Here is a 12,779-nt window from a genome sequence, read left to right on the forward strand (position 1 = left end):
GATCAATACTGCCTTAATGCACAACAGAAAATGTGAGTCATGCACTTTACAAGGTTTTGTTGACAGCTGGCTCATTAGTGGTGCCATGCACCATGCTAATGCAAGGTGAAGGCTGTGGATGGTATACAGTTCATGGTTACTATCTGTCTTTTCTGTTCAATATTTCTGTAAACTTACCATGCTCTGAACATATATTCTATTTTTTTTAAAGAACCTATTTTCTAAGTCCTTCCCCACCTTATTATAAATACACTTCACATGTGCTTTGTCTTAGTTGAGCTTTTTGAGACAGAATTTTTCTCTAGCTCAGGCTTGTCACCATCTCACTGTGTATCTAAGATGACCTTGAACTCCTGGTCCTCCTAGCTCTACTGCCCCTTGCTGCCAGGTGTGGCTGTGTAAGCCTTTAATCCTTGAGCTCTGGAGGCAGAGACAGGTGAATCTCTGTGAGCTGGAGGCCAGCCTAGCCTGCACAGCAAGTTCCAGGCCAGCTAGAGCCACATACTGAGACCTCTGGATCCAAATATTGTGATTTCTTTCTTTTGGTTTCGGGATAGGGTTTCTCTTTGTAGCACTGGCTGTCTTCCATAGACCAGGCTGCCCTTGAACTCAGAGATCCACCTGCCTCTGCATCCCAACTGCTGAGATTTAAGGCATGTACCACCTTTACCCAGCCAAATATTGTAATTTTTAAAATTTATTTTTAATTAACTTTTTATATTATAGGTGTTTTGCTTACTTGCATGTAGGTAAATGTGTGAATGAATGCCAAGCCTTTTACTACTGAGCAATCTCCCTAGATCCTTAAATACATTTAAATATAATATTTTATACCAGACTTTCTTTAGCTAAAGGATTTCTATACTACATGAACCAGGCTTGTGATGGTTTCATGAGAACGCACTCTCATAGGCTCTGGCATCTGAGCACTTGGTCCCCAGCTGCTGGTGCTGTTTGGGCAGTTTATGGAGCCTTTGAGAGGCTCAGCCTTGCAAGAGAGAGGAAGGATGTCACTGGAGGTGAGCTTTGAGGGTATATATGCAGGCTCTCCCCATTTTCTGTTCCTCTTCTCTGCTTCCTGTGGTCAGCTACCTTCCAGCTTGTGCCACAGGCCATGCCTTCCATACCATGAGGGCCTCAATCCCTCTGGAATCATAATTCAAAATAACCCCTTTCTACTCTAAGCTGCTTTTGTCTGTGAGTGTTGTATCAGAGCAGCAAAGCACCTTGTATGGCAACCTTAACAGAAGGTTGCCCAGTAATATTTTTCTATCCACAGGGGAGGATACTGCTACAATCTGAATGTTGGTACTTCCTCAAAGTTCAAGGTATAGAAAATCCACCCCTCACTGTGCAGGGCAGCATACACCAAGAAAAACAAAACAAAACAAAACAAAAAAAACAGAATCCTAGCCCTCAATGTCAAGGCCTTAGGTGAGTGAGGTCACTGGGAGGTGATTTGGCCCTGAGAGTAGAGGCCTCATCAATAAAAAGATTTGCTTTTTAAATTGCACGTATTTGTCTCTGTGTGGGAATGTGCACGCGTGAATACAGTGCTGATGGAATCCAGTAGAGGGCAATGAATCTACTGGAGCTGGAGTTAAGGGCAGCTATGAGCTTCCCGACATGGGTGCTGGGAACTGGATTCTCTGAAAAAGCAGTCTACACACCAAGCCAGCCTTCCAGGCCCCAATTACGGCATTTTTTATACTGCCTATATAATATAATATTCAAAGAAATGGTGCCATCTGTAAAACACAGACTCCAGACACCTTAGTGTGTAGACACCTATAGAACCTGAGAGAGAAATTTCTGGTTTTTTCCAATATGTATTTATTTATTACATATATAGTGGTTTTGCCTGCATGTACGCCTGCACGCCAGAAGAGGGCACCATATATCACTATAGGTGGTTGTGAGCCGCCATGTGGTTTCTGGGAATTGAACTCAGGACCTTTGGAAGAGCAGCCAGCGCTCTTAACCTCTGAGCCATCTCTCCAGCCCCGAATTTCTACTGTTTATAAACCAGAGTTTATGGTCTTTTATGACAGCAGCCAGGGTCAAACTTAAGAGACTAAATGAATGCACTAATTGATCCACTTGATTCTTAATTGAAAATCATAATGAGGGGTCCAAACTCACTCCAGTTTGAATTGGGCCTCCATGTTAGGCAGCCAGGCTTTTCGGAAAAGACCTCAGGAAAAAGACAACCAATGAACGACAGCCCTGACACCTCACAGGAGACTGAAATCAGATATGAGGAAAGTCCTGATGAAGTAGCCTTCCCTCCCGTAAGGCCCAAACCAAACAGAAAGATACAAGTACCTCTTGCCGTGAGCCCAACCAATCCTGTTAAAGGGTACCTAACCCTTAGTGAAATTCCCCCTTTTCGCTTTAAAAGGAGCTTGTTGTTTTTTTGTTTGTTTTTGTATGAATGGCCCACCCCTGCATGCTGCCTTTTTCAGCATACTACTTGAGACCAGGGTCTTCCTTCAGCAGACCCTTACAATTTGACCTATGATCTTACCGACCTGCTAAGGTTAGAGCCACCAAATCTCTGGGTGTTTCTCTGAAGGAGTACCTGAATTATGAGGTGGGAGGACCAACCCTAAATGTGAGGAGCATCAGGCCACGGGCTAGGATGCCAGACCGAAATAAAGGAGAATAAAGCTGAACAGCTGTAAACTTAACTTGTATTCTCCTGAGGTAATTACTGCCTCTGTCTGCTAACCTAGGCTTAGCCCTGGAAGCTTCTAGCCTCTTACATCTAATCTAGGCTTAAACTGTTTTCAGCATCGGAGACTTACTGCTGAACAAGTTCACCCTTTCTAGCTCTTTCTGAACTCTTGCTCGCTACTTCAACTCAGCTGTTCTGACTCAAACTCCTCTCCAAGCTGACTGAAACTGGCTTCTCTCAGCTTCTGACTTTTTGCTCTGCTTGGCCTCAAACTAGCAATCTGCTCTAATCTTCTGGCTTTCTGTTTTCACCTGTGTCTACCTTGTTCTCTCTTTAACTTTTCCAGGCAAAGCTGCTCCCTGTCTCTTCCTCCATCACTCTCCGAAGTCCTCTTTTCCCCATCTTTTCTGGTGAGAGTTGGGCATATCCTATCCTGATTCATTCTGTCAGACCTTTCTGACACTTTGTCAGCCTCTCAATTAGACGTCACTTTCAAACACAGGTGCTTCCTTCTACAAACTAACAACCTCATTGGGGATGTGTTTGTATTCCAGCCAGAGAAGCCATGTTGCTGGATTAAAATCCCTCCATGAACATTCATCTCTCTCTCCTTCCTGCCTTGATGCAATACGACCAGCTCCCTCACAACTTGCCACCATGGCTTCCATGCCTGGTGGACTGTACTCTTGAGCTCTGCTCCAAAATAAACTCACCTTCCTTGCTTTTGTCAAGTGTTTCTGTCAGAGCATCAAGACAAGCAACCGTCGCAAGTCCCTTTATGGGCTACCAATGTGTACATAAATATGGGAGAATATCCAACTGTTTTCAGCCTCTCTGAGTGAGACTTAGTGTCACACTGGCCAAATATTATTTCGCCTACTACTTACTAGACTTTTCTTAACTTTTCCTTTTTAAGGGAAGTTCAGGATTATAGGAAAAACGCATAAATAGAAAAATTTCCCATAAGCCATTCACGAAGATTCATAATGCCTGCCACATTTCTTTCATCCTCTCTGATCTATGCTGTCTATTGCAACTTTCCCGTTGACTAAAAGCCCATTTTCAAGTTTGATTACAGGCTTCACCGATACGGGGCTAACCAACTTGGTCAGCACTCTTTCTTGTTGTCACGGATTCACCAAGACTCATTGAGGATTTAAGATGGCAAACCTTAAAAGATGCTGGGAGTCCAGCTGATGCCCTGTTTGTGGGGGCGGGGAGAGAGATGATTAAACAAAGATTCTGGGAGGTGTTGCTGAGCTTGCATACAAGGGCCAACGGACCTGTCAAACCAAAGTGGAGTCAGTTATGTTAAGTGCCAGATAATCCAAGTGAAAGGCTGAAAGAAACCAAAAGGTGCCAAAAGGAAGAGGACATGCCAGTCCACCTAAGCTAGCCAAATGGGGAAGTCCAAAAGCAAAGCTGACATATGATTCAGATTTCCTGTTCCCTTCTCGGGAAGTCAAGTCCCACTCTTACTGCCTGTATAAAGTGAGGGCATGGCCACCCTAAGGTATGGCTAAAGAGATAGGTTTTTATTGTAGAGCTGGGGGAGAGTTCAGCTAAATGCATCGCAAGTGTTTACAGCAGGGAGAGAAAGTAGGGTATTGAGAATGTCCGGCAGAGTGGATCAGGCCATGAGAGGATGGGGAACTCGGGAGAAAGGCAAAGAAGAGGGGAAGACAAAAAAGGATGTGGGGGCGGGGGTTAGCAGGGGCCCCGAGAGGGCTAAGCACGTGGCTGAAATGGCAGGGTTGTTCAGGAGTGAGAAGCGTCCAGAACTGAAGCCTAAGAACTGGAGTTTAGAAGTGGGAAGGGGAGTGAAGGCAGACATTTTGGTATGCTAATGGCCACCACAGTTAGCCTTTTGTCTGAGTTTCTCCGGCACCTGAGGCTGCCTAGGGAGAGCTCCCAAGCTGTACGGATGAATTCCCAATAATAGCTAATTACTTGTAATTTGACTTAAAAAAAAAAAAAAAAAAAGATAGGATAATTCAAGGGCGTATTCAAGGGTGGCTTCCAATTCCCGACCATTGTTCTCCCCCAACCCCCACCAACCCCCCCCCACCCCCCCCCCACCCCGCCCAGGCGTAAGTCACCGCACTCAGCAATTGTATCTTCTGACAGGAGCAAAAGTTGAGACAATAAAGACAAATTCCCTTCAAAGGCCAGCAAAGTGGGGCGGGGATCAACAAAAACTCCTAAATATCCACTATATTCCAAACAATAATCTTATTATATAAACTCGTTGTTGTTGTTTTGTTTTGCTTTTTTGTTTTTCGAGACAAGGTCTATCTATATTAACCTTGGCTGTTCTGGACTCGCTTTGTAGACCAGGCTGGCCTCGAACCCCCAGCGATTCACCTGCCTCTGCCTCCCAAGAGCTGGCATTAAAGATGTGGAATAAGAGTCCGTCTACTAGCCGGGTGTGGTGGCGCACGCCTTTAATCCCAGCACTCGGGAGGCAGAGGCAGGCGGATCGCTGTGAGTTCCAGGCCAGACTGGTCTACAAAGTGAGTCCAGGATGGCCAAGGCTACACAGAGGAAACCCTGTCTCGAAAAACAAAACAAAAACAAAAAAAAAGTCTGCTTTTTAGTGCTGTGTTTTTATTAAGATTGTGAAACTTTTGAAGCCTGGGGGGGGGCGGAATTGAATGATGAATAAAGAAACATTACATATATTTGGCTCATCTTTTAATAAATATGGTGCGGGCCTGGATGAGGTGGCATAGCCTGTTATCCCAACACGTGGGGAGGCTGAGTCAGGAGTTATGAGCTAAAACAAGACCCTCTCTAAAAAAACAAAACAAAACAAACCAGGGGCTATGGAGATGGCTCAACGGTTAAGGACATTTGATCTGATGGTGGCTCATAACCACGTGTAATTCCTGCCACAGTGGATCTGATACCCTCCTCCGACCTCCAAGCACACCAGGCATGGTGCACATATGTAACGCTGGCAAAGTACTGATACTCGTAACTAAATAAATATAAAACCAAAACCACCCTGTCTAATCAAACCAGGTGATTTTTAACGCCCTGTGCTTAAGGCGACTAAAGGAGACATTTATCCGCAGAGGTGCCCGACCTCCCTGGCTGCTGTCCTCCCAGGGTGCCTGGGGCCTCATGCCCTTCCCGGCAGCCCTAGCGTGGGGAGGCGGGCCTGTCTTTGACTCTTCCACTCTCAGAATCTCTTTGGCGGGAGGTTTGAAATCCGGAGCCTACGCTGAGGCTCCAGCAGCCGAGCTCCGGAGCGGGGCCCACGGGTGGGGCTGAGGACAGAGGGCGCAGGGTCCCCCTACCGGGTCACCGGGCGCTGCGTGGAGGAGGACGCGAGCCCAGCCGGGAGAAACCGACTCCAGCCAGGGCGGCGCCCACAGTTGCCGAGGGCCCGGGCTAGTCTCGGGCCGCCTCGAGGGAATCAAGGTGTTTGCTGCACGGTGTCACGGAGCCTGCGACACACCACGCGGGGAGGGAACGGAGGAGACCGGAGTCCTTCCCCACACTCCCCCAAGCTGAGACGCCGAACCTCCGGGCCTGCGCATGCGCACCTTTCTGCCTTCCTGTCCGCGCGCGCTGGGTCCTGCAGCGCCTGGTCTGGTCATGGAGGCCCCGGGAAGCGCTGGAGGAGCCTTCCTGAACGGTGAGGAGACTCGCTCAGTTGTGGGGGGCTGTGGGACGTGTACCAGGAAGTCCTTCCTGGGTCACCGGGGTCCGCTAACGTCTCAGGTCTCCTTACACCGGGGAGGTCCCTCTCATATCCCGGTTTCCTTCACACCCTGGAGTTCCCTCACTCTGGGTTCTGAACACGTGAATGGATACCCCCCCTCAACAAACACACACACACACACACACACACACACACACACACACACACACACACACACACACACACACACACACACACACACACACACACACACACACATATATCAATATATATCATCCTGTGCCCTTCACTTACCTCGGAATCCCTGCCATGGCATCTATGTGTTCCCTCTGTGGGTGCTGAGCCCTGGACAGCTAAGGAGGATCAGGTCCCATCTTAGCTTTCTGAGAGCCTCACCCCCCCCCCCCCACCCCCTCCGCCGCCGCCAGGGCCTGAGCACTAGTGGGATCAGAAAACTAATTTGGTAATAACGGGAGCGGCCTCTTGATGGGTCCTGCCTGAGTAGAGCTAACACTTGTGGGGCTCTCCAACAACTCTGTTCATTTTCTAGGTTGGAGGGACTGATGTGGGTAGAGTTTGGTTTTGAGCTACAAGGTGTGGAGGGACTTGGAGTGGTCAGAAAGTGTGCGCAGCTCTGTAGCCTGGTGTGACTGTTTTCATAATCTTACTTCAGTATTTTGCTCGTAATTACTTAACAATGGGACACCCGGAAAAAGATTTTTTGGACAGTCTCCAATGCATGCTAGCCTACTACTTCTTTGTTGTTGTGTTTTTGTTTGTTTTTTTTTTGGGGGGGGGTTGGTTTTTGGAGACATGGTCTCGCTGTGTTAGCCTTGGCTGTCCTGCACTCGCTTTGTAGACCAGGCTGGCCTCAAACTCATAGCGATCCACCTGCCTCTGCCTCCCAAGTGCTAGGATTAAAGGTGTGTGCCACCACTGCCTGGCCCTAGCCTACTACTTCTTATGTAGCTCAGTACGACCTTGGATTATTGATTCTCCTTTCTGTAACTGAAATTACAGATGTGAGCTTCCATCTCTGGTTTCTGCTGTAGTAGGACCTAGTACGTGCTAAATAACCACGCTTGCAGCTGGACTACATCTCCAGCCCTTCTTCATATTTTAAATGGAAATAAAATGAGTGGCAGATGAAAATTATACTGGTCAAGGTCTCCTGCAGCCCAAGCTGGCCTCTATCTTTCTTTCTTTTTTATTTTTTGTTTGTTTGTTTGTTTCAAGACAGGGTTTCTCCATGTAGCCTTGGCTGTCCTGATCTCAGTTTGTGGCCTAGACTTCTTGATCCTCTTGCCTCCACCTTCTAATTCCTGAGCGCTAAGATTACAGGCATGTGCTAATATACTCAGTTCCATAATTTTTCTTTTTTTACTAAAACCCAACTATATTAGCTTGTCTATGCTATGGCCATAAAACTATGTTGTTGAAAGATAGTCTGGCCCAGAAAGCCTGGAGTAATTACTATCTGTTTCTTTACAGGAAGCTGAATCCAGGATAATTAAGCCTGGATTAGGATAATTTAAAGAACCACCAAAATAGCGGTGATATTTTTGAATAGATACCTAATAGAAATTTTCATTTATTTTCTAACAAACAGTACAAGAGAAAATCTGTTGGGGGTGGGGGATGGCAGGGGAGACTTAACAGTGTGTGATTCCTGCTAATAGTGTGCTTATTTTCAGACGTTGTGGCCTATGTTGAAGTATGGTCTTCCAAAGGGACAGAGAACTACTCAAAGACATTTACAAAACAACTTGAAGATATGGGGGCAAAGGTAAGAACTGATTGCGAGCCTGCTGGTGTTTTCTTGTTAGGGGAGCTATTCCTTACAGCATGAAGGCCATGCTGTGGGTGAGTGGTAGGGGCCAGAGCGAAGAAACCAAGTATGAGTTGGACAGTAGTGCTTACCGAGCAGATGGTCTTGGAGGCATTACAGAAGGAATTTGGTAGGAAGCAAGTGTCTGGCATTGGTTCTGTCAGGGCAGGTACTCGGAGTCAAACGAGTAAAGACACAGGAGAAGGAGCAGGGCTCTAAGGGAAGGTTGTGGCCTTAGGCGTATTGGCAACATCTCATAGGCATTTGATTATTCATGTCTGGAGCTCGAGGCAGTCACAGCTATAGATTGTGACATGGGGGTCAAGCTCTCAGAGGTCAGGAGAGGATAGTTAGTGCCTTACTCAGAGTCTCCTTAGAGTGAAGAGTGTTGGAGGAGGACGTGAGGTCTTTTGAATATTATGGCTTGACCACCAACCCAACAAGAGAGGGGGAAAAAATTATCAGGAGAATGTCAGAAGCGAGTGTGGGGATCCAGAACAACAGAGCCTCAGGGAAAGGTGAGCTTTGCTTGAGGGTTGACAACTGTAGGGCCATTGTCTTAGCTCACTTCCCCATCATAGAGGCAATAGGGCTCAAGATGAGTCTGAGGGGTCTGGCTTAGGAAGACATGCAGACAGTAGACAGACTGCTCTGCCTGAGCCCAGTGTGCTTACTTAGGAAGAAATGTAGATAGTAGCAGACTGCTGTGCCTGCACACAGTGTGCTTACTTAGGAAGAAATGCAGACTGTAGACATAGACTGCTGTGCCTGCACACAGTGTGCTTACTTAGGAAGAAATGCAGACTGTAGACATAGACTGCTGTGCCTGCACACAGTGTGCCTACCTGCTTCTAGGCATTCAAGAGATGCTCACTGACTGGCTGAATGAAGTGGGTAAATGGGTGCCAGGATAACTCAAGGCTAGGTGAGGGTTAGGGTGCAGTAGGGTGGTATTACAGCAGTTCCGGCCTTGTTCAGCACCCCTCAACCCTGTGAAGTTGGGTCAAAGGCTGAGAGTAGAGAAGTCTTCACAGATGCCCTGCTACCTATGATGGACTCAGAGCCTAAGACACCCATGGTTTAAAAAAACAAACAAACAAACCGAGGGCCGGGCGTGGTGGCGCACGCCTTTAATCCCAGCACTCGGGAGGCAGAGGCAGGCGGATCGCTGTGAGTTCGAGGCCAGCCTGGTCTACAAAGTGAGTCCAGGATGGCCAAGGCTACACAGAGAAACCCTGTCTCGAAAAACGAAAAAAAAAAAAAAAACCACAAATCGAAATCCTGTACATTGAAATGGGTTTAATACATACAGCGTCACAGCTTAGCGACTCTGGGAGTATGTGTGGAGCAGCGGCTCTAGGGACTGACTGAGAGTTTCTGGGTTTTGCATCATGAAGTATGTGTGTCTTACAGTTCCTAGCCAGCCAGCACAAAGAACCATTTCTACTGTTATCACTTTCCTAGCTCCTTAGAATAAGACAGTCCTAAGTAAAACCATGATAAGCTAGAGACTTTCTGTCCAGAAGGTCACCCTTTTTATTGAAGAGACACAGCATGCTTTGTTACACTGACACGTGGGGTACCAGGTGGAGTTTCACTTTAGGAGAGGCAGTTTCTAGGTTCTGCTTCATGCCTCTATCTAGATGTCATGCATGGCAGCTCAGGGCCAAGTTGTGGGATCTTGTCAGACCCTCCTCCGTTCTAAGGTTTGTAGTAAGTACCCAGCATGCTTCCTGTGAAAGATGGTTAGGGTTGCTGCTTATTGGCTGATAAGGTTGATGAAAGCCGTGGGGAGAGTGGCCCCAGGTGCTAGGCTGAGCTCTTCCTGATCGCTTTGGGAATGGCTGTTAACCACAGTAACACCTGTGCACATCTGAAACACCTGCTGTGCGTGGCTGTGAAACTTGTAAGGAGGCCTAAGAGAAGCCAGCTGTCCCTTGCTTACACTTCTTTTGTTCTGGGATACAATTCTTGGCCTTACCCACACTGGACAAGGACACTGTCGCTGAGCTAGGTCCCCAGTCTTTTCTCTGTTTTTGAAAGGCAATTATTAAAAACAAACAAACAAACAAACAAACGACCCGAAACATGTGTGGGTCAGGAACAAGAGCACCATGGTATGTGTGTGGAAGTCAGGCAGCCTGAGGCTGTCTCCTACCATGGAGGGCCTGGGGAACACACATAGGTGATGAACTTGATTGTGCAAGTGCTTTCCTTTACTCCCCGAGTCCTGTCACCAGACCCCAGATGCTTTGTCTTTAATCTCTTATTTTTTGTATTTGCTTTCATATTTCTAGTGGACAGTACTTTCCAGGGAGGATAAATTCTATAAAAGTCCCCAATAGATGCCTGAACCTACAAATAGAACAAAACTCTATCTATGCACACACACCCATGAGCCTCAACCTGGGCAGGACAGTGTCCCAGCTACTTGGGAGAATGAGGCAGATTACAAAGTACCTTGTCAAGATCCTGTATCACAATTTAAAAAAATTAAATAAGAAAGGGTTAGGGATATAGGTATAAAATTCAGCAATAGAGCATCTTCCTAATGTGCTTGAGACCGTAGATTCAAGCCTCCCCAGTGCTGGATTATAAGCAAGCACCACCATGCCTGACCTTTTACACAGAGTCAGGAAAGCAAATTGAGGACACCGGTGCTTACAGAGCAATCACCTCACTGACTGAACCCATTGTGTCTGACGTGGCTGTGTGAATTAACCTGATTAAGATTTTAGGTGATTGTAAAATGTTAGCATGTGCTCTTTTTTGTTGAAGGAATGTCTTTATTACCCTTTAGACACAAAAGTCTCACAATATTGGCTGTCCCCAACCTCATAGTGATGAGCCTTGTACCTGCCTGTGGAGTGCTAGGCTTGCAGGCTTGTGCCCCCATGCCCAGCTTCTACATTATTTTCTGACTTGAGATTGCCATTGATAATGACTGATCTTCTAGTTGTTATTTCTCATTGCTTGAAGTTTGTTTTATCTCCACCTTCTCATTTATTTCCACCCTTTCACCATTTGTATTGGTTCAGATATTCTTAATTCCACGATGGCATGTACACTGGCTAATTTTATGTCAACTTGACACAAGCTAAAGTCATCTGAGAGGAGGGGCCCTCAATTAAAAAATGCCTCTTGTCAGATTGGGCTGTAGCAAGCCTGTGGAGCATTTTCTTCATTAGTGACTGGTGGGGGAGGGCCACCCCTGGGCTGGTGTTCTGGTGCTGTAAGAAGGCAGGCTGAGCAAGCCAGCAAGCGGCATTCCTCCATGGCTTCTGTGTCAGCTCCTGCCTCCAGGTTCCTGCCCTGTTTGAGCTCCTGCCCTGACTTCCTTGAGTGATGGGCTACAGTGTGGAAGTGTATGCTAGTAAGCCCTTTCCTCCCCAGCTTGCTGTTGGTCATGGTGTTTCATCACAACCACAGTCACCCTGACTAGGACACGTGATTGGTGTGGCACTCTTTACACTGGTGCTGTAACTTTGGAGGGTTCTTTTGATCCAGAGTGCATGCCTTTGAGTCTGAGAGAGTTTAATAATTTCTGCTTCATCTCCCAAGTTTGTATATGTTTTAACCTCATAGTTTGGCTTTAAGATCAAGATCTGAGATTTTTATGGTCCTGTCTTTCCCTGGTAACTATTTTCTGTGCTCTGTGTTGCTGGGGAGAGTTTCTCCACCCAGCTATGTTTTCCCTTTTTTTTTTTTTTTTAAGATTTATTTATTATTTATACAGTATTCTGCCCACATGTGTGCCTGCCCACCACAAGAAGACACTAGATCTCATTACAGGCGGTTGTAAGCCACCATGTGATTGCTGGGAATTGAACTCGGGACCTTCGGAAGAACAGACGGTGCTCTTAACCTCTGAGCCATCTCTCCAGCCCTGTTTTCCCATTCTTAAATTTGTAGTAACCCTTTAGGTCTTGACCCCTTTGAAATATCTGATCTTATCACATAAATATGTCATCATCTCAAAATACTGTTCTCAACTTTAATTAGCTATCTATTCTCTTTGTTTCTCCTCTCTGAATTATATTGTTTCTCTTTAATGTAGATGGATTTTTTTTTTTCCTTTTTTTGGTTTTTCGAGACAGGGTTTCCCTGTCCTGGACTCACTTGTAGACCAGGCTTGTAGATGGAATTTTCATCTACTTATTTACTTATTGAGACAGGGTCCCCTGTACTCAGGCTGGTCTAGAGCTGGCCATGTGCCAGAAGATGGCTTTGAATGTAAGGAATGTAAGGGCCTCCTGTCTCCAGCTAAGCACTAGGATCGCAGGGACTTACACCCATACCTGGTTTTTGTGCTGCTGAGAAGAAAGCCCAGTGCTTTGTGTGTGCTAGGCAGGCACTCTACCAACTGCGCTTTGTCCACAGCCCAGTATGGCAAGCTTACAAAACAACTTTAAGGTTTTATTTATTTTTATTTTATGAGTGTTTTGCCTACTTATATGTGCTCTCGTGGGTGCCATGCCTCCTGCCAGGGCAGGAGAAGGAATCAAGTCCCTGGAACTGGAGTTATAGATGGTTGTGAGTTGTCAATATGGGTGCTGGAAACTGAACCCTGGTCCTTTACAAGAAGAGCAAGTGGTCTTAACAGC

At 46.5% G+C, this 12,779-nt stretch overlaps 1 protein-coding gene across 1 annotated transcript in view; it reads left to right on the forward strand.

The window, feature by feature from the left end:
- Positions 1–6,169: 6,169 nt before the first annotated feature.
- Mcph1 (microcephalin 1) overlaps positions 6,170–12,779 on the forward strand; it is an 85,901-nt gene continuing 79,291 nt past the window's right edge. Inside the window, exons 1-2 of the mRNA XM_051169452.1 lie at positions 6,170–6,320; positions 8,042–8,133. Coding sequence (XP_051025409.1) covers positions 6,221–6,320; positions 8,042–8,133 — 192 coding nt within the window. The 5' untranslated portion in view covers positions 6,170–6,220. The remainder of the gene's footprint in view (positions 6,321–8,041; positions 8,134–12,779) is intronic.

The sequence above is a fragment of the Acomys russatus genome, chromosome 27, assembly GCF_903995435.1.
Source record: "Acomys russatus chromosome 27, mAcoRus1.1, whole genome shotgun sequence".
Lineage (NCBI taxonomy): Eukaryota > Metazoa > Chordata > Mammalia > Rodentia > Muridae > Acomys > Acomys russatus.